The sequence below is a fragment of the Plectropomus leopardus genome, chromosome 2 (assembly GCF_026936395.1).
Source record: "Plectropomus leopardus strain MGB_pleo_1.0 chromosome 2, ASM2693639v1, whole genome shotgun sequence".
NCBI classification, from domain to species: Eukaryota; Metazoa; Chordata; class Actinopteri; order Perciformes; family Serranidae; genus Plectropomus; species Plectropomus leopardus.
Genome location: NC_142177.1, coordinates 14,001,563 through 14,019,133, shown reverse-complemented (window position 1 = coordinate 14,019,133; position 17,571 = coordinate 14,001,563). Strand labels below are relative to the sequence as shown.

Here is a 17,571-nt window from a genome sequence, read left to right as displayed (position 1 = left end):
AATTAAAACAACATACGTAAAAACGAAGGCTGATTGGAAGTGTAGAGATAGATGCAAATAATTAAATACGCCAGTGAACTCCAAGAATAGATAGTGTTAATTTGTATTTGCGGAAATGTTATTATAGGGACAGTTTTGTAACTTTCCACTTAGAGTCACGGTTGTGCTTTAAAAGGAAATTCACCTCGTTTCCGGCTAAATTCTAGCTAGCTCTCCTGTCTTGACGGAGCTCCGTCGTCCTCTTCAATCTCCGCACACCCATTGGCTAGTACTTAAACCGTGTTTGTCGTTTTGGGGAAAAGTTTTGCTGGAGGAAATTGCAGAAAAATTAGGTAGCTTATATTTCGTAAAGTAAGTCTTTTACGTAGTAAAAACAAATGTCTGCGGGGAAATATAGGCGTAACGTTAACAGCAGAGGCTAACGTTACTTCCCTCGGGATGAGTTCTGAACGTTAGCTAACGGGAGTTTTCGACAAAATGCTAATACCATAACGTTAGCTTTCCTGCAGTTTAACGTGAAATGACAGAGCAGAGCCTGAGTCCGGGATGCGGGACTGATGTGTTGGTCAGTTTTGCCGAGTCGCTGCACGTTTACACAGGACTGTTAACAGTGGCTACAGTATGTGGAGGGCTTTCGGGGATAGTGGCTGCTGCTCTTCTGTATGTCTTCTGTCTCAAGCCCCTGCTGTTGACCCGACAAGTAAGCAAATAACATAGAAGCTCCTTTTCTCCTGCACACTCAGGCTCTCTCTTGTGTCACCGAGACATTGTGTTCAGTCCTTGCACGTTACATGTTCTCTTTATCATCCCATCAGGGTTACAATGCAAGGCGGCTGCTTGAACCTGATGATGGGGAATTAGACAACAACCAGAGTGACTGTGTCAGCAACAGTAGAAAGGAGGCTCCAAGTGCCACTACAAACGACAAGGTATTTTTCTCTTAACCCTTTGAAACCTGAGTAAATTGGCTCGATTTCTTTCAAAGACATGGAGAAATGCAATGAGCAACTTTAAAATAACCTAAAAAATAGAAGAAAAAAACAAAGTAGGAATTAAAAACAAACAAACAAACAAATAGAATAGAATAGAATAGAATATTCCTTTATTGATCCCCCATTGGGGGAAATTTCAAATGTTACAGCAGCATGAAAAAGAGAAAGTGGAATGTAACAAAGAAAATAACAATAACACAATTATACAATAACACAATTATACAATAACAACTAACAATAAATAAGTAATAAAATAAGTATGTACATAGAGGAAAAAGGTATGTACACATAATAAGTAAGTAATAGAATAAGTATGTACACAAAAGATGGATTTGAGAATAGAATTTACAAAAATTTGTTGTGCAAATTATTCAGCCAGTGATGCTGATGTTATAGAGTCTTATTGCAGATGGGATGAATGACCTGCGGTAGCGCTCCTTCTTGCAGGGTGGATGTCGCAGTCTGCTGCTGAAGGAGCTGCTTAAAGCCCCCACAGTCTCATGCAGTGGGTGAGAGGGGTTGTCCATGATGGATGTGAGCTTTGCTAACATCCTCCTCTCACCCACCTCCTCAATGGAGTCCAGGGAGCAGTCCAGGACAGAACCGGCCCTCCTGACCAGTCTGTTCAGTCTCTTTCTGTCCCGATCTGTGCTCCCTGCTCCCCAGCAGACCACTGCATAGAAAAGAGCAGATGCTACCACAGTGTCATAGAATGTCCGGAGCAGAGTCTTGCACACTCCAAAGGACCTCAGTCTTCTCAGCAGGTGGAGACGACTCTGGCCCTTCTTGTACAGGACATCTGTGTTATTAGACCAGTCCAGTTTATTGTTAAGGTGAACACCCAGGTATCGATAGGTCTCCACCATCTCAATGTCCAGACCCTGGATGTTCACCTGTGTAGTCTGGGGTGTCTTCCTCCTGCGGAAGTCAATAACCATCTCCTTTGTCTTACTGGCGTTGAGCTGGAGATGGTTCTGCTCACACCAGTTGACAAAGTCTGTGATGACGGTCCTGTACTCCCGCTCGTCCCCCTCAGATATGCACCCAACAATGGCTGTATCATCGGAGAACTTCTGGAGGTGACAGCTCCCAGAGTTGTAGTGGTAGTCTGAAGTGTACAGGGTGAAGAGAAAGGGGGAGAGCACTGTCCCCTGAGGGGCCCCGGTGCTGCAGACTACCATATCCGACACACAGTCCTGAAGCCTCACGAACTGTGGTCTGTCGGTGAGGTAATCGATGGTCCATGCAGCCAGGTGACAGTCTACTCCCGCTCTTTCAAGCTTCCCCCTGAGCAGTGAAGGCTGGATTGTGTTGAATGCACTGGAGAAGTCAAAGAACATGACTCTCACAGTGCTGCCGGTGTCCTCCAGGTGAGTCAGGGATCTGTGCAGCAGGTAGAGGACTGCGTCATCCACTCCAATGCCCGGTTGGTACGCAAACTGCAGTGGATCCAGATGTGAGCTCACCAGGGGGCGGAGGTTTCTGAGAACAATCCTCTCCATGGTTTTCATCATGACCTGAAAAGCTTAATAAGTAATCATTCTGTAAAATGATTTTAAATATAATACTATGATAATTCTAAAAACAAAACAAAAACACAGAAAGCTGTTTCTGGACATTTTTCCCAAGCTTTTTCAAAAAATAAATTTCCAAATCTAGTAATTTCTTGCAATTTGCATAACAGTTTTTGCTAAGTTATCATTGCCCCTTTGCCATGTTTTCAAAAGAAAGCAAAATAATTTGCTCAGATTTCAAAGTTTTAAATACTTGTGAAGGTGTCTGAACGCAGTAAAAGAATAGTAATGTCGAATGAGGTTTCAAAGGGTTAAATAATAGTAACTTTCCTCAGGTGGATATCATAGTTACATGAAAAATATACTGGTAACTGGATGTAAAATACCTGGAAATGACTGCCAAACATTTTGAATTGCATGGCAGAGAACAACATTCATGCTTCTTTCAGGGTTACACATTTGTTCTGTTTAATAATTAATTTCCAGCTAAAAAACTAACAACTTAAGTCTGTTTACTCATTGTCCAGGAGAAAAAGCAGCCAACCATGAACAGTGATGTGGCTGCATTTGCATCCAGAGCGAAAGTGGTTTATCCCATCAACCAAAAATACAGAGTAAGTCTATCATAAATGTACAGCATATCATTATGATAACATACACCCCTGGCAGGTACACAAGGCAATAGACTCCTGACAAAACTACTGAAGTACAGGCTTACATATTTGGTCACTAATGTTAGAAAATACTTTATAATATAATTTGTACTTTAGTAGACTAGAATAGTATTACATCAGACAAAAAGTTATGTCAAATTTGTGTTGTTTCATATAAGTGGTCATATAACAGAACACTGTAACTTGATGCATTGTAACATAATATGCTGCAATCAGTTGGTTTATGATTCTACTTCCCTAACCTGCAACCTTTCGCTGAATCTGTCAGCCTTTAGCAGACGGAGCATCCAATCCATCACTGCATGAGCACTCCAAGTTGCCAGCAATGCCTAATGATGAATCATCCTCTTCCTCTGATGGAGAGTCTCTGAGCCAAGAGCAGGACAATGATGACAGCAGTCAGTTTATCTCCTCCTCGCTGGTTCCCAAGAGCCTGCAGAACCAGAGCTTTACCAGAGTCTCCCACTACCCTCACACACTAACACAATCTGGGTAGGAACCAAAAGTCTCTAAACTTTAAGCCATTGCCATAAATCTTAACCCTATGCACATACCCGAGTTTGCTGGAAGTGATGATACTCTTGTGTTCTCTGCAGTTTTGAAGGCAGGATCAGCCTTTACTGTTTGGCCCTGCAGGATATACAACAGCATTGCTCCCAGCTTCAGGAAGAAAAAAATCTGGTAAGTTTTTGTCATTTGTCTTAAATACAGTAATAAAATAGTTACGGATGTTTCTTAAAGTGTGTCAGAGTTCAAAGGGCAAAACTGGTTGTTTTATTCTCCCTTATTTCCTTTTTCTTGCCACAGATGTTTCTTCACATGGTGAAAATAATATTTAGTGGTCGTTTTCCAAAAGACAAAAATGATGCTGACTTTTCCAAGAATATTCTTCACATGCAAGAAAAGGTACAACCAGATTACACACATGCAGTACATAATACATTATTCTTTGCAGTTCTTGATTGACTGTACTTAGAGACACAAACAGATTTTAAAAAAATTTAAAATTGTCACGTCTCACTTTAGGAACTGAATGAGCTGAAGAAACAGTTGCCAAAAGGCCACACTGCCAGCGATACAAATGATGATGCACCCTGTACTTTGGAGGAAATAGAGAGAGCCCAAAAAGATCTCCTTGAGCGTGGCCTTCAAGTGGTAAAAGCACAGTAAAAAACAGAGAGCGAACAATTTGACAATAACACAAATGCTAATAACACACCACCTGTATTTACTCTGAGGGCTATCAAGGGACAACTAATGTCCATGTCTCTTCACAGTGCAGACGTTTCAGCAAACAGGTGGAAGACTTGTGCCAGCAAATGCTGAAGAAGACCAGCATTTTTTCTCCAGATGAAGCCCAGGATGTGATTCTCTCTCTTATCCAGACTCTTCTGTTAGTTGAGAACCACCTGATGAACACACAAGAGGATGATCTAAAGGTAAAGCAATACTACTTCTTGGTTGAAACACCACTCATTTTGTTTCCCCTCCCTGGTGTCATCATGTGAGGAACTTGATATACTGAAGGAAAAGTTGTTTTCCACTTCTCTTAGAGGATCCAGCAGAAGTTGTTGTGGTGGGAGGAGCTGACTGGACTTCTTCAATCCCAGCCTGCCTTGCTGAAGCGGGAAGTGTCTCTGAGGCAGGGTTTGATAGCAACAACACTGGAGCAGCTGACAAGCGATGACCTCTTGACCTTTAGCCACATGGAAATGATACTTTCAGAGGTTCAAGCAACTCTGGCTGAAGGCCTTCAACAGTGCACTGAGGGTAAGAAGGGTAAAGTGAAAATAGTTTCAGTTTCATCTAAGGAAATTCACTGCAGTGTACTATCAGATCAAAAGACAATTGACAAAATGCATTTTGTACTAAGTATTTTGTGGGTTAAATGGATAATTCTTCCTGAAATCAAAAATACATGTTTTTCTTTTACCTGTAATGCTATTTGTCAATCTAAGTCATTTTGGTGTGAGTTGCCGAGTGTCTGAGATATTGGCGTTAGAGATGTCTGCCTTCTCTACAATATCATGGAACTAGATGGCACTCGGGATGTGGTGCTCAAGGCCAAAAAAAACCCCAAAACATTTTAAATAATGTCTTTTTTCAAGATAATCCACAGACCTCATTGTGAGCAGTTTAATGTAGGAACTATTTTCTTTCCACTGAGCTACACCCCAACCAAATCACTGCACAGAAGGAAGCATGCATCTATTGACAGCTTACCTGCTTGCTTCCTTCTGTGCAGGTATATGGTAGTTTGGTAGTTTCAGTAATATTGTAGTTTGGTAGAAAGAAAATAGGGCCCTACATGAAACTGCTCAGAAGAAGATGTGTGGATTATCTTGAGTAATTGGGTCATGATTTTTTGGAAAGAGACATTGCTGTTGAGTTTTTCAATTGCATTTTTTTTTGGCGCTTTGAGCATCACAAGCCGAGTGCCATCTAGTTCCATTATATGCAAGAGAAAGCAGACATCTCTAGGACTAATATCTCCAACACTTGACAACTATCACCAAAACAATCTAGACTGATAAATAGAACTACAGGCAGGAGGAAAATGATGCATTTTTGTTTTGGGGTTGAAATCTCTCTTTAAGCAAAATGGTTGCATAAGGGAAAAGTGAAAAAATATGAGTGTAGTAACACTTATCTGATCACTGACTAATTGTGTGTGCAATTTTCTCACATAATACTCAAGTAGATTCTGATGGCAGGTAGCAGTGGACAATGTCTAGCCTACTTTTCAAACTTGAATGACGTACTCTCTCAAAATAGACCATTTTCTGGGAATCCTCTTTAGCTCCTTAAATAAGGTCAGTCGCTTTCAGGACAGCTCAGAAAATCTGTTGCACTGTTACTGCACCCCAGACTCTCATGCAAAACCTTACAGCATCACACTTGACCCAGTTTGTTGCTGCTGGTCTATTGTGTTATAAAAAGCATGCTAATAATACTTGAAATATACTGTATTTACATTAGTTAGGCAAGGTGCTTCATCCTCTGGGCTAATTTTACTTTTCTGATGTTCTTCAATTACTTTCATAGGAAACTTGCCTCTCTAAGTACAGATGGTGAGTGAAAGTGAAGAGATCTTTAGAACTATGTAACTATTTAAAACAATAATAAAGGCACTATTTTAATGTTGGTCCCTCGGAATCAAAGACACACTGACTCTTTCTAGTCGTAAGCATTCAACGGCCTTATAGCAAACAAATCCATTACAGAACGTCATACTTTTTTACTGTCTATAGCCTCATTAGATCATATAGCAATGTAGCTAGAAGAACTCATTTTACTAATGAGTCAGAGGTGTGATTGCTCTTTATAGACCAGAAAAAAATGCTATAAGTATTATTTTTTGTACAAGCTTTTGCTGTCTCTGCCCACATGCAAATTAGGCTGCTCACTGAGGGTTACTTACATACAACAGAAGTTACAAATTAATGTAGATTTAGAGCAAAGTGGGTACATCAAAAAAGTAAATCACAAAAATGTATATTCAAAGAGTTGTGTTCACTCACACATTTACTAAGCTGGCTTTACAAACTGCAGCTATTCAGAAATAACTAGTCCATCTTATTGAAAAATGTGATCAATCATGTTCCAGAGTGCACAAGAAAGATGAAGGAGCTGGTGAATGACAAGTGCAGCAGAATGGAGTCAAAGAGGAAGAAGCTTTTGAGGAGCCAGACCAAAGAGAAGAGCCGTGCTCTGGAAACGAGACCGCCACATGAAGACCTACAGCAGCTCACCAAGGTCAGAAAATTTTGCTTCCCTTAGCTCAATATGTAGATCGAGGATTACTGTTACATAATAAATAGGCCAAGTGACTGCTTGTAGATTCCACTGGTATCTAAATCTGAGCTGTAACCTTTCATTTAGGTGTATCAGGAGCTGCTGATGAAACACAGACAGCAGATTTCTGACTTGGAGCAGCAGCAGGACAGCAGAGTGGCTGAAGTCCTCTGTGACCACTGGAGGGTAAGATATTGAATATTGCAGTATGTATTTTTTGTGCATAGTTGTGCAAGTGTATCTCCATTAGTGTTATGTTTGCTTTTGTGTCTTCAGAAACTCCGAACCTCCTGGTCAAAGAGGCTCGGAGAGCTAGCCAAGGACATTTTCCTCACCTCCGTCCCTGCCCAGTCAAACGTCTCTGCTGAGCGCTGTGAGAAGCTGTGGTTGGATTTTGAGCAGGAGCTGGCTGCACAGCTGCAGCAGGTAGAGTGCATTACCAAGCTGCAACTGGAGGACATGAGGGCTCAGCTGGACAAAGATGAACAGGTAAACACAATCTGGTGGGTCAGATACATCAGTGAGTATTCCATGTTTATTTTTTAAACTCTCTCTTAAATCTAAGTACATGAGATATTTTCAGCATTTTAATTATACTAAAGGCCTTCCATTTTTTCTAACTGAGCCTCTTTGTCTGTAGGTATGGAGTGAGGAGATGGCTCTGGTGCAGGCGTGTCTCAAACATCTGAGTGAACAACAGATGACGATCCTCCGAGCCATGGTGGCCAGACAGAGCTACACAATCGACAGGTGAAACTAGAAGGCCTCTGTCAAAAAGTATTAATGGTGTATGAAGGCTATGAAATATTACCTCACATAAGCAAAAATATATAAATCTGCACCAACATAGCTTTCTTCTATGTGGCCATATCCACTTTGGCCTCCTTAGTATCAAAATCAATACTTCTGATGAGTGACTTGGAAATGATGCAAAGTGATCTTCTTCTCAGCCACGTTGGGAAATTGATAGAGAGGAAACACGAGCACCTGTTGGTGGCAGTGCAGAGGCACTTTGTGGTCAGGCACATCTGTCTGCACATGCTGAAGGAGATGAGGCTGTCCAAGCTGAAGGCACTCTCACAGACTGATTTCAGAGCTGTGCTAGTGGAGGATCCCAGTAAAAGCCATTCCTGTGTCAATTCAGCTCTCAAGGTATGAAATAATTACAATAATAATAATAACTAAAAAAAAAAAATAATAATAATAATAATGATATTATGAAGGACATAGAAAATGGCCCATGGTGTAAAAATGTATACTTTTTAATAATACATTATTCTAATCTCAAAAATAATCCAAAATACAGAATGTCCCCACAGCAGATTGAACACTCTTGTTGTCTCATAATAACGACAGAATAGCAGTGCCAGCCTAGCAGAGAGGCATCTGGGTCCTGAGAGTCAGCTGGTGGGCCACAGCTTCCAGCAGGAGTTGCTGTCTGAACTTGAAACAGGGATGGAGCTTCTTCAGAACCATGCACAGCTCGTGCTGGGCAATGCCCTCAGCCACGGCATCCAACAGACGATGGAAACCCTGCCCACTGAGTCGCAGAAACAGGACGATGGGTTGAAGGTAGGATTTGGGTCATGAATTAGAATAAACTTTCTGCGGTAAGTCGCTTTAGGCATGTTTGTTAGAGTAATTTCTTTTCTCCTTAGCACCACCTAACAGAGGCTGCCTCGGAGAGCGTGTATGTGACCAAAGATTCTCTAACTGCGCTGGTCCAGAGCTACTATTCCCATCTACAGGACATCATCAAAAAATTACAGCAGGATCAGTCAAACATAAACCAGGGTGAGGTGGTAGTCAAAACACACTCATGCACATGTCCACATCTGTGCCAACTCTGACTTTAACGCTCTTGAAACTGCAACCTTACTCCTTATCCAGATTAAAAGTATGTAATAGATGCAACATTTACAGTATGTCATTAGTAAGTTAATGGGAAAATATCTGCAATGGCACAATGATTACCAGGATTGTTTTGTACTTGTTATAAACTACTTTGTTATTTTATTCTTCGCTGTTATGGCAGCATTATTTAACAGCAGATAGTTTTTAGTACATAAAATACTCAAGTTACAAAATCTACTGTGTATTAACTTAACTGTTCTTCAGAGGTGAATGAGGACCAAGAGAGCAGCAGTCAACTGAACAGATCCTTGCTGAGGGAGCTGGTGAACTGGGGCAAGAAACCCACCTCTGCTGAGTTTCAACAGAGGTACAGCACCCGTGCTCTACGTTACCCTTCTGCACTAAACACTTCAGTCAGTCTTAAATACATGCAGTGAGAATAGTATAGATTATTTCTGTGTTTTTTTGTGTGTCAGGGTTGAACTCCACAAAAGGAGGGTGTTGGAGCAGTGTGATCTGGACCAGGAAGCGATATATGAGGAACTGAGGCGGAAGAAAGTAGTTCAGGATGTGACCATGGAAAGGATCAAAGCACAGCTGCTGGTTAGTATGTTTCATGGCGTCTCTATTTCCAGGCCGGACAATAGGTTTACGACTTGATTTGGTAGCGTTCTGTAAGCACTGTGTTGCTGCATCCATTAGGAGGCAGAAGAAAGCTTCATATCTGAGCTCGCAGGCTTGGCCCGGGTCTCTCTCCACAGTCCAGATGCAGAAGCCAGTGGTGAAGAGGACAACACTGGTAGGCACCTTTTTACCTCAGATTGTAAATATATGTATACGCCACTCCTCTGTCTCTGTCCTTCATGGTGTCATATTTCAACAGGTAACGAGAGTGTGACAATACTGGACCTACTTGCCTTGAACCCAGCATTAGATCCAGCCTTGAATCCTTCACTGACTCCAACTATTGTAGCACCAGTGGTGAAATCAAAACCAAAGAAGAAAAGAGATCAAGAATCTCACCACAGCTGAAGTCTTAACACAGTAATGTTTACATAGTCAAAGAGTAATGTCCTGTAAAAAGTATACTCTTACATGTATTTCATAGTTGGTGCCTTTTAAAGTATTGTTACTACTGCTCTGTTGTTGCCATTGTGGTTGTTAGGAAGGTACCTCAGGTTTGTTTGCATTAAAGGGACGGTTCACCCCAAAATACATCTTTTCCCTCTTACCTGTAGTGCTATTTGTCAGGCTAGATTATTTTGATGAGAATTGTCGAGTGTTGGAGATATTGTCTGTGGAGATGTCTGCCTTATCGCAAATATATTGGAAATACTGAAAATGTAGCATCAAAAAATACATTTGAAAAACTCAACAGCAAGGCCTCTTTCCAAAGATCATGACCCAGTTACTGAAGATAATCTACAGATCGTGATGTGAGCAGCTTCTCGTAGGAACTATTTTCTTTTTACCAAACTACACCCACCAGCCGCGTTAGTGCACAGAAGGAAGCTTGCATCTACTGCTAACTTACCGAGGACCACTGAGCTAGCTTACATCACAGCTCGGTCAGGGAGGACGCCATTAATGCTTACATCTCGCACTTTCACAAGCACAAGCCTCTTGTTCACGAGTAGATGCACACTTCCTTCTGCACAGTGATTTAGTTGGTGGATGTAGTTTTGTAGAGAGAAAATAGTTCCTACTTTAAACTTTGTGAGCAGTTTCAACTAGGAACTATTTTCTCTCTACAAAACTAGGTCTGTGGAATATCTTAAGTAACCAGGTCATGATTCGTCGAAAAAAGACATTGCTGTTGAGTTTTTCAAATGTATTTTTTTTGGCACTTGGAATGCCACAAGCTGAGTGCCAGATATCAGGCAGATATCTACAACACTTGACAACTCTCACCAAAACAGTCTTGATAGATAAATAGCACTACAGGTAAGAGGAAAAATGATGAATGATTAGGGGGGAACTATCCCTTTAAGCAAAACGTATGCATGTCTAATTTATGTATGAATTGTCCTGTCTCATTTTAAATGTTTCTTCAAATGTGCTTGAAGTAGGTGGCTGAAATGTTGCAATAATGACAAAACAATCTCTTTTAGTCAGTATTTTTGTAATGCCAAGTACAGTCCAATAAAAACCAGCCAAGCAGAATATGTTTTGAATGCAATGTTCAACTTTTGTGCTCTTTTTTTTTTTTACCTGGTATGGAGAAGTATGCTACTGTGCAAGCCTGACAGAGAGTAATACTTTATTGCCCCATACCTATACACCCACATACCACGGCTCATTCACCGTATTGATTCCCAGTGATTCCTGAGTACATGGGATGATGGATGCGCTCCTCTGTGAGTTGTCAGATAATTTAGAGATGTCCATTCTGATTGTAGCAGAGTGCTACTACACACCGATGAAAGCCTTGCCCTTCTCTTGCTCTAATGGAGTTTTAAGTACAACCCTTTATGGATGATAATGCAGAGTAATGGTGAAAAGTCTGGGAGGGCTGAAATCTGGCAGACAGCTCTGTGTGTAGGCAGCAATCTAGCAGGCAATTTACCTGGGACTTTATGGTTTACTGTCAGTTTGGAGTGTCAATTAGCAAACATCAATTTTTAATCTGGCCTTTATGCCTATGCTCAATTTGCGCACATAACCAATTAGTGCTGTGACACACTGAGGAAATATGCTCCTGGACCTGACCCACTCATACATACTGGGGTGTCCTGCCAACAGTGGGGCTTTTCTCCCATGTATCAATTAGAGATGTGGGTGCTCTGTTGACTTTACAAGTGTCGACGCTGATCTGTGGTGAGGGGAAACCGTTTGGATGTATTTTGAGGTCCCTTAGGGGACTGCAAGGACTTGTGGGAAGATGACCTGATTTCTAATTTTCTCCTCTCCTGCCTGTGCTGTGGGCTAGTCGCAGCTACAAACAGAGAAGCCCATGAAAGGAGTGTGACAGCATGAACAGCCCCAGATCTATGCGGAATATGGCCTCGCCGTCGGCGTGAAACTGGATTTTATTTCATTTTTCATGGACGCAGGTGTCACTTTAATTCTCTTTCAGTAGATTGAGGTAAGTGGAAGGACGTCTTGGCTTGCCTCCGTTCAGGCTACACCTTCAGCAAAGTACTGGCAACCCAAATTGCATTTAGTCATTGATGTTGTCCCAACACTAAAGGTGACTAGCTGTAAAGATTGTTGCGCCTTTTCCAAGAAAATGTCCTTCCCCGTTCTCATCTCCAGACCGTTTTCAAAGGTGCCTGGAGGAAAGTTGAAAGCATGTTAGTGCATTTTTCGATATTCTGCATTTGTTCAGTAAAAAGCGAGTATGCCCTGAGGCTGTTAATGGAAAAGAGAATTTTAAAAATGTCCAGTGAGGTGGTGTGCGCAGTGTGACGGCGTCATCGGGTCGGATGATCGGTTATTTTAGGGCCCAAAAATAAGGTCGCTTTTCCAATTCCCACTCAAAGGGTTTTTACCACCCGAGCTGAAAAAGTCGACTTTGATTGTCATAACTTGACCAATTATATGCTTTAACAGTATCACATCTGAAACACTGTTGATATTGAAACTAATGTAAAACTTGTAATTTAAGACCCTCAAGAATATTAGTGGAGAACTGCTACCTAATTAATTTTAATACAAAACGTTCGGTGTATTATTTCCAACATGGTTTTGTTACTGTTAATAACATGTTATATAATAAAAGCATTGGTAATGACCTATAATATTTTTTCAGATGATAATAAAATAAATATATATAATAGAATAATATACAGTAATACACAACAATATCCAATAATGTTTTATTATTCTTATTTACATGAAATACACATTATTATACAACATGCATCATGTTCTCCTAATTATGAAATGTTGAAAAAAAGATTTGTAGGCTTGTGTCAAAGAAAGAGAGATGGTGTTTAAGATTTACATGCACTTATCAGATTGGATATGGGACTTCAGTTCCATCTGCAATCACGTTTGTGTCTTTTTATATTGACCTATAGGTGTAATATTTGTGTGTGCATTTCTCACAAAACAACATGCAAGTAGCAGAGGACTTTTATTTTGAAAAGAGATAAAGACATTTACACCATAAAATTGATGCAGAAAAGGCTCAAATTTTTCTGATGAAGAATGAGCAATCTCCCATTTCATTTGTGTTCCCCTCAATGTTAAAAGGAAACCTACGCCCTTATATTGCCCTATATTTCTTTTATATCTTGTCTTAATTACTTTGAATTACCATGGTTTGAAAGGTGCTATACAAATGTATTTTTCTTTCTAACAGCCTTGTTTTGCTTTTCAGGTAAGCAGCCATGGCTAACTTGCAGCAGGAATACCCTCGAGTCCTTCTGGCGATTCTGGAGGAACTAGCTAATATGCGTCAATGGCTGAGCTTCCAGGACCTTTGTCGCATGGTCAGCACCCGCTTTGACCTGGAGCACCTCATCGAACTCAGGAGTTTGCTGTTTGCTGCTGCCAGCCAAGACCCTTGTTTTCCAGCCACTCTCTTCAGAGACCGGGTTTCCACCCGAGGCCAGGGGCTATCACCCATAGGCGTCGCTGCTGACATTGTAACTATCTTCAATCTTATTCAGATGACGGGTGGGGCCCCTGATGAGAGCCAACCAGTGAGAGCACAGATGGTCCTCCCAGTCGACCAGTCCCCGGGCCCCAGTCTGCCTGGAATACACCAGCTGAACACTTCTGGTCGAGAAAGAGCACGCGCCCACTCTGACTCCGGTGGCAGGCCTATCGATCAGCACTTGCTGCTTCCGAGATCGAATTACTCTGCCCAAAAGCGTGCAAGTCTTCCCCCTGATCCCATATCACTTGTGTCATCCCCTCCAGTCAGGGCGAGGGCTGTGTCTTTCGACTTGCCTCACACCACACTTTTGTATCCCAGTGGTCAAATCCCCAACGAGATCATGAAGAATATCTACCTGCCTTTGGAGACGGACAGTGAATCTAGTGGAGATTCTGCGCCCTTGGAAGTGTTTGAACCTGAGCAGGGATCATCTGATGTTGACCAGAAGAGAAACATCTTTAGGAAGGATTTCCATAACCAGCCGCCTCTAATACCCCAGGTAACCATTAACAGTGAATCTCCCAGTCCCAGCGCGGGGCAGAAAGGCTTCGACAATCACAGCTTTGAAACAATACAGAATCCTTACCCGTCACCAACAACAGTCCACCAATCACCGGAGCAGCGGGCTAAACATGAGAGCATTGATGACCTACAGGACTCAACTTACTTTGGACCCCGAGCAATCCCAGAGTGGTCCCCCCGGCACCTTCAACCTCCCAGGACCCAGAAGCCCATCTGGGGCAACAAGAGTCACAGTCTAGAGGACCGGATAGGCCTTGGCAGCATTGGAATGGGTATGGAATCACAAGGGGGGCAACTTCCAAGAAGATCAACCCCTGCTATCAGCAATTTGGGGGGATCCTCGGGAGGTGAGAGTGGGGATAGTGGATTGCCATTTGGAGGCGATGGAGTCAAGGCTCAAGGAACCCAGACAGACCCGCCAGACACCCGACGCCTCCGTAGCCTGGTCCACGCTGATCGCCTCTCCTTCATGACCTCATTAGACGACCCTGAGTTCGGTGAGGATGACATCAGTGCCATCTTTCGTTTCTTAGATGACATAAGCATGTGCGGTTCCACAGGGGTCCTGCACCCTAGTGATGGATCAGGATCCATCAGCCAGGACACCCCTGAGGCCAGACGTGGCCGCCTGGGTCAACTCCAAAGGCTTTTCCACTCTCTGGAAAGTAGCGATGATGGGCTTAAGGCGAGTGTCTGTAAGCTGCTGCTCCGTATGAGCCAAATAGAAAGACAGCTGGAGTCACTGAATGATGTAAAGGCTGAGATTTCCCAGGTACTGTCTGCACTGCAGCGGCTGGATGAAAAGATCCAGCAGCCTATTGGTGGTGATGGGCAAGGCACTGGTGGGCGATGGCTGGAGCCTCTCAGTGGCGTCTCTTCTTTTATGAGCCACCCTATAACCCCGTCTGAGTCATCAGAGCCTCAGCCTCTGTCTGTGTCTGAGCATTTGTTTCCAGGGACCAGTACTAGTAGTCTGGACTGGAGCCGGTGGAACCCTCATGGGGAACAAACAGAGAGCAGCAAAGGTCAAGCTGATTTAAAGGTGGGGAAAGACGGGAAGAAGGATGCATCATCTCGTCGTGCCTCCAAAACCCAGCCTGAGGAGAAAGGTGCCTCTGATTCCAAACAACTGAATGTCTCTAACTCTGCAAGAGACTGGACAGTGTCATTCTCGAAAAGTAAAGATGGCAAAGCTTCACATGGACAGGTAGAGTAAGTTTACAGTGTAAAATTTTCCTTGATACATAAAGGGATAACTCTTAGATGAGTGTCTCAGCATGTGAGCATGGAATAAACAGATTCCACAGTAGACCATTTTGAAGCCTAAAGTACAACATTTGCACTATGTGTATATCCATGCCGTGTGGCCAAAAAATGCATTAGGCCTGTAGCTCCTGTGGTCTGTTGGGTAGCCACCTATGATTGTGTGGTCGGTTGACAAGTAATTCAGGCCACTTTGTGGAATATTGGTTTAAATAGTTACAGTGAATACTGTGCGGTCAGGGCTGCAAAGAAACACAGCTCATCCATTCAAATTCATGTGCATGTTTAGTCATGGTATTAGCTTGAATTTCACGTCTTTTTAAAGGTTCGGTGTATACAGTCTATATAAAATCTTTCTTGACCCATTTTCCTTCTAGGCAGATCAGTCAGGCAGCACAACTAACTTACTCTCCAAAAAGTCCTCTAACCTGGTGGAACAAGTATTTAACTCGTCCCTGTTCCGCCACAAAGACAGCAGTCTGACAGGTGGGCTGACCTCTGGGAAGATCCTGGACCCCCGATTGTCTGAGGGCAGGGGAAGGCCCATATGGACTGTAGATGACAGGGAGGCAAGAATCTCACCTTTGGACTTACAGGTATGATTTGTTTGACTTTGAAAGGGAAACGTTAGTTAAAAACGTTTAAAGGCCCTGTATATAACTCTGGAGAAAGCTGGTTGATTGTAAAATACAATTCTGTCATAAAATAGCACATCACAGATTACTGATGCATAGTGGGAACGTGTACACACTATTTAAATTTTCCTTAAACATTTTAAATCAGATAAGGATTTGTATTTAATCTGTATGAGTTTATACCTACTCTAAAAAATCTTTAAATGGCATCATGTTCCTCAGACCCAGGACTCTCTGAACCCCAACAACATGGAGTTCTGGATGGACGACATCTACACTCCGGGCTACGATGCTCTGCTCAGGCGTAAAGAGGCTCACCTCCGCCGGGCCAAGGTCTGCAAGCTGCTTGCACTCATTGCCACTGCAGTGACAATCATTCTCATCATTGTCATTCCCATTTGCGCCATGGGGTCATGAAGACTCTTACAATAAGACCACATTGTTGCCTGTTGTCATTTTATTAATTTATTTTCAGCAGCTTTGTGCTGTTCACAGGAACTTGCATGCCATTCTCATGGCGATAAGTAGATGACAGACTCTGATGTTAGGACCATATGGCTGGATCGGCAATCAGTTAACATTCATTGACTCCTTACACAATTCTGCATGTAGCACCGATATTTATGTCATCAGAAAAACAAGATTCAAACTGTAGCGTACTTTGAAGTCACTCCCACATGCAGTGACAACAAATTGTAACTGAACGTGTAATTAATCTTGCCAATCGTTCTCTCAAGGGTGTACGCTGAGATCATTTTGAGCAACAAAAACTTAATTTCTTGCTTTCTGGGGAACTTTATGCACCAATTTCTGCATTTTTCGCATCAGTTTATGATGTAAATGTCTTTAATTTTGTAAAGTATAATTTGTCTGCTTCTTTCATGTTTTTATTTGGGGGGACAAATGCACATGTTCTATAGTCAAGGGAGATGTGCCCCCTGTGTCCTCCCGAAATCTACGCCTGTGCTTTTTCCCATTTACTATAATTTATTTCATGGTTTTTGTTCCTAAAATTTACAGGTGGCTGCAAAGGGAAATAATTAATGATGATAGTTGTAATATTTGTAAAATATCTCTGAGAGGATATGTTGAAATTAGTAATACTGAGCCAATGCAAAATTGTTTTTCTCTTGTTTTGCCTGCTCTTTTCTGTGAAACAACACTGTTACAAATGCATTATGAATTAGCCTTTGCCTCAAGCATTTCCTGATTCTTTCTTGCGTTTTCCTTTCCCTAACACCACAGGGCTTATTTTACTTCTGTGTAAAATATAGTTTTATCAGTACAAAAGAGTTTTACGTCTACAGCACATAATGGATTCTGTCGACAGGAGCATTTTTACTTTCTTTTTGTGTGAATGTTCTTGTCCTTTCTTTAAGCAACAAGATATACTGCTCAGCTTAAATCAATAAAAATCATATTTTTATAGAGTTCCCTTGCATTTTTCAAACTGGAAACCATAAAAGTGTTTAATCCACTCCTGGAGGTGTTTGGCTTGGAGTGTTTACTGAGTGTCAGCTTTCAAAAAATCTTGTTGTTGTTGAAGCAGTAAAGGAAATAGGTAGCCTTTTCCAGTAAACACTCTCTGAGTGGGAGATTCCACTTGTAATTCAATTGATGGGATGTTTGGAGTGCACCTATGCACATTATCATTTCACTAAACTCACTTGGCCAGAGCTTTTTCACATACCTGCAGACTCACTTAGCACCAACAGA

General features: G+C 42.0%; 2 protein-coding genes across 2 annotated transcripts; both read left to right on the top strand.

The window, feature by feature from the left end:
* The first annotated feature begins 199 nt into the window (after nucleotides 1–199).
* On the top strand, nucleotides 200–10,992 carry evc (EvC ciliary complex subunit 1). Its single transcript, XM_042495751.2, has 20 exons — nucleotides 200–700; nucleotides 816–929; nucleotides 3,034–3,120; nucleotides 3,449–3,672; nucleotides 3,777–3,861; nucleotides 3,988–4,086; nucleotides 4,207–4,335; nucleotides 4,458–4,619; nucleotides 4,734–4,950; nucleotides 6,788–6,936; nucleotides 7,063–7,161; nucleotides 7,252–7,464; nucleotides 7,616–7,725; nucleotides 7,926–8,127; nucleotides 8,332–8,547; nucleotides 8,634–8,769; nucleotides 9,094–9,196; nucleotides 9,306–9,432; nucleotides 9,532–9,628; nucleotides 9,713–10,992. The coding sequence occupies exons 1-20, from the start codon at nucleotides 521–523 to the stop codon at nucleotides 9,859–9,861; spliced, it is 2,898 nt and encodes a 965-aa protein (XP_042351685.2). The 5' UTR covers nucleotides 200–520; the 3' UTR covers nucleotides 9,862–10,992.
* A 587-nt stretch (nucleotides 10,993–11,579) lies between these two features.
* On the top strand, nucleotides 11,580–17,239 carry LOC121949266 (major intrinsically disordered Notch2-binding receptor 1-like). Its single transcript, XM_042494911.2, has 4 exons — nucleotides 11,580–11,914; nucleotides 13,154–15,164; nucleotides 15,598–15,816; nucleotides 16,078–17,239. The coding sequence occupies exons 2-4, from the start codon at nucleotides 13,164–13,166 to the stop codon at nucleotides 16,270–16,272; spliced, it is 2,415 nt and encodes an 804-aa protein (XP_042350845.1). The 5' UTR covers nucleotides 11,580–11,914; nucleotides 13,154–13,163; the 3' UTR covers nucleotides 16,273–17,239.
* The last annotated feature ends 332 nt before the right edge of the window (nucleotides 17,240–17,571 follow it).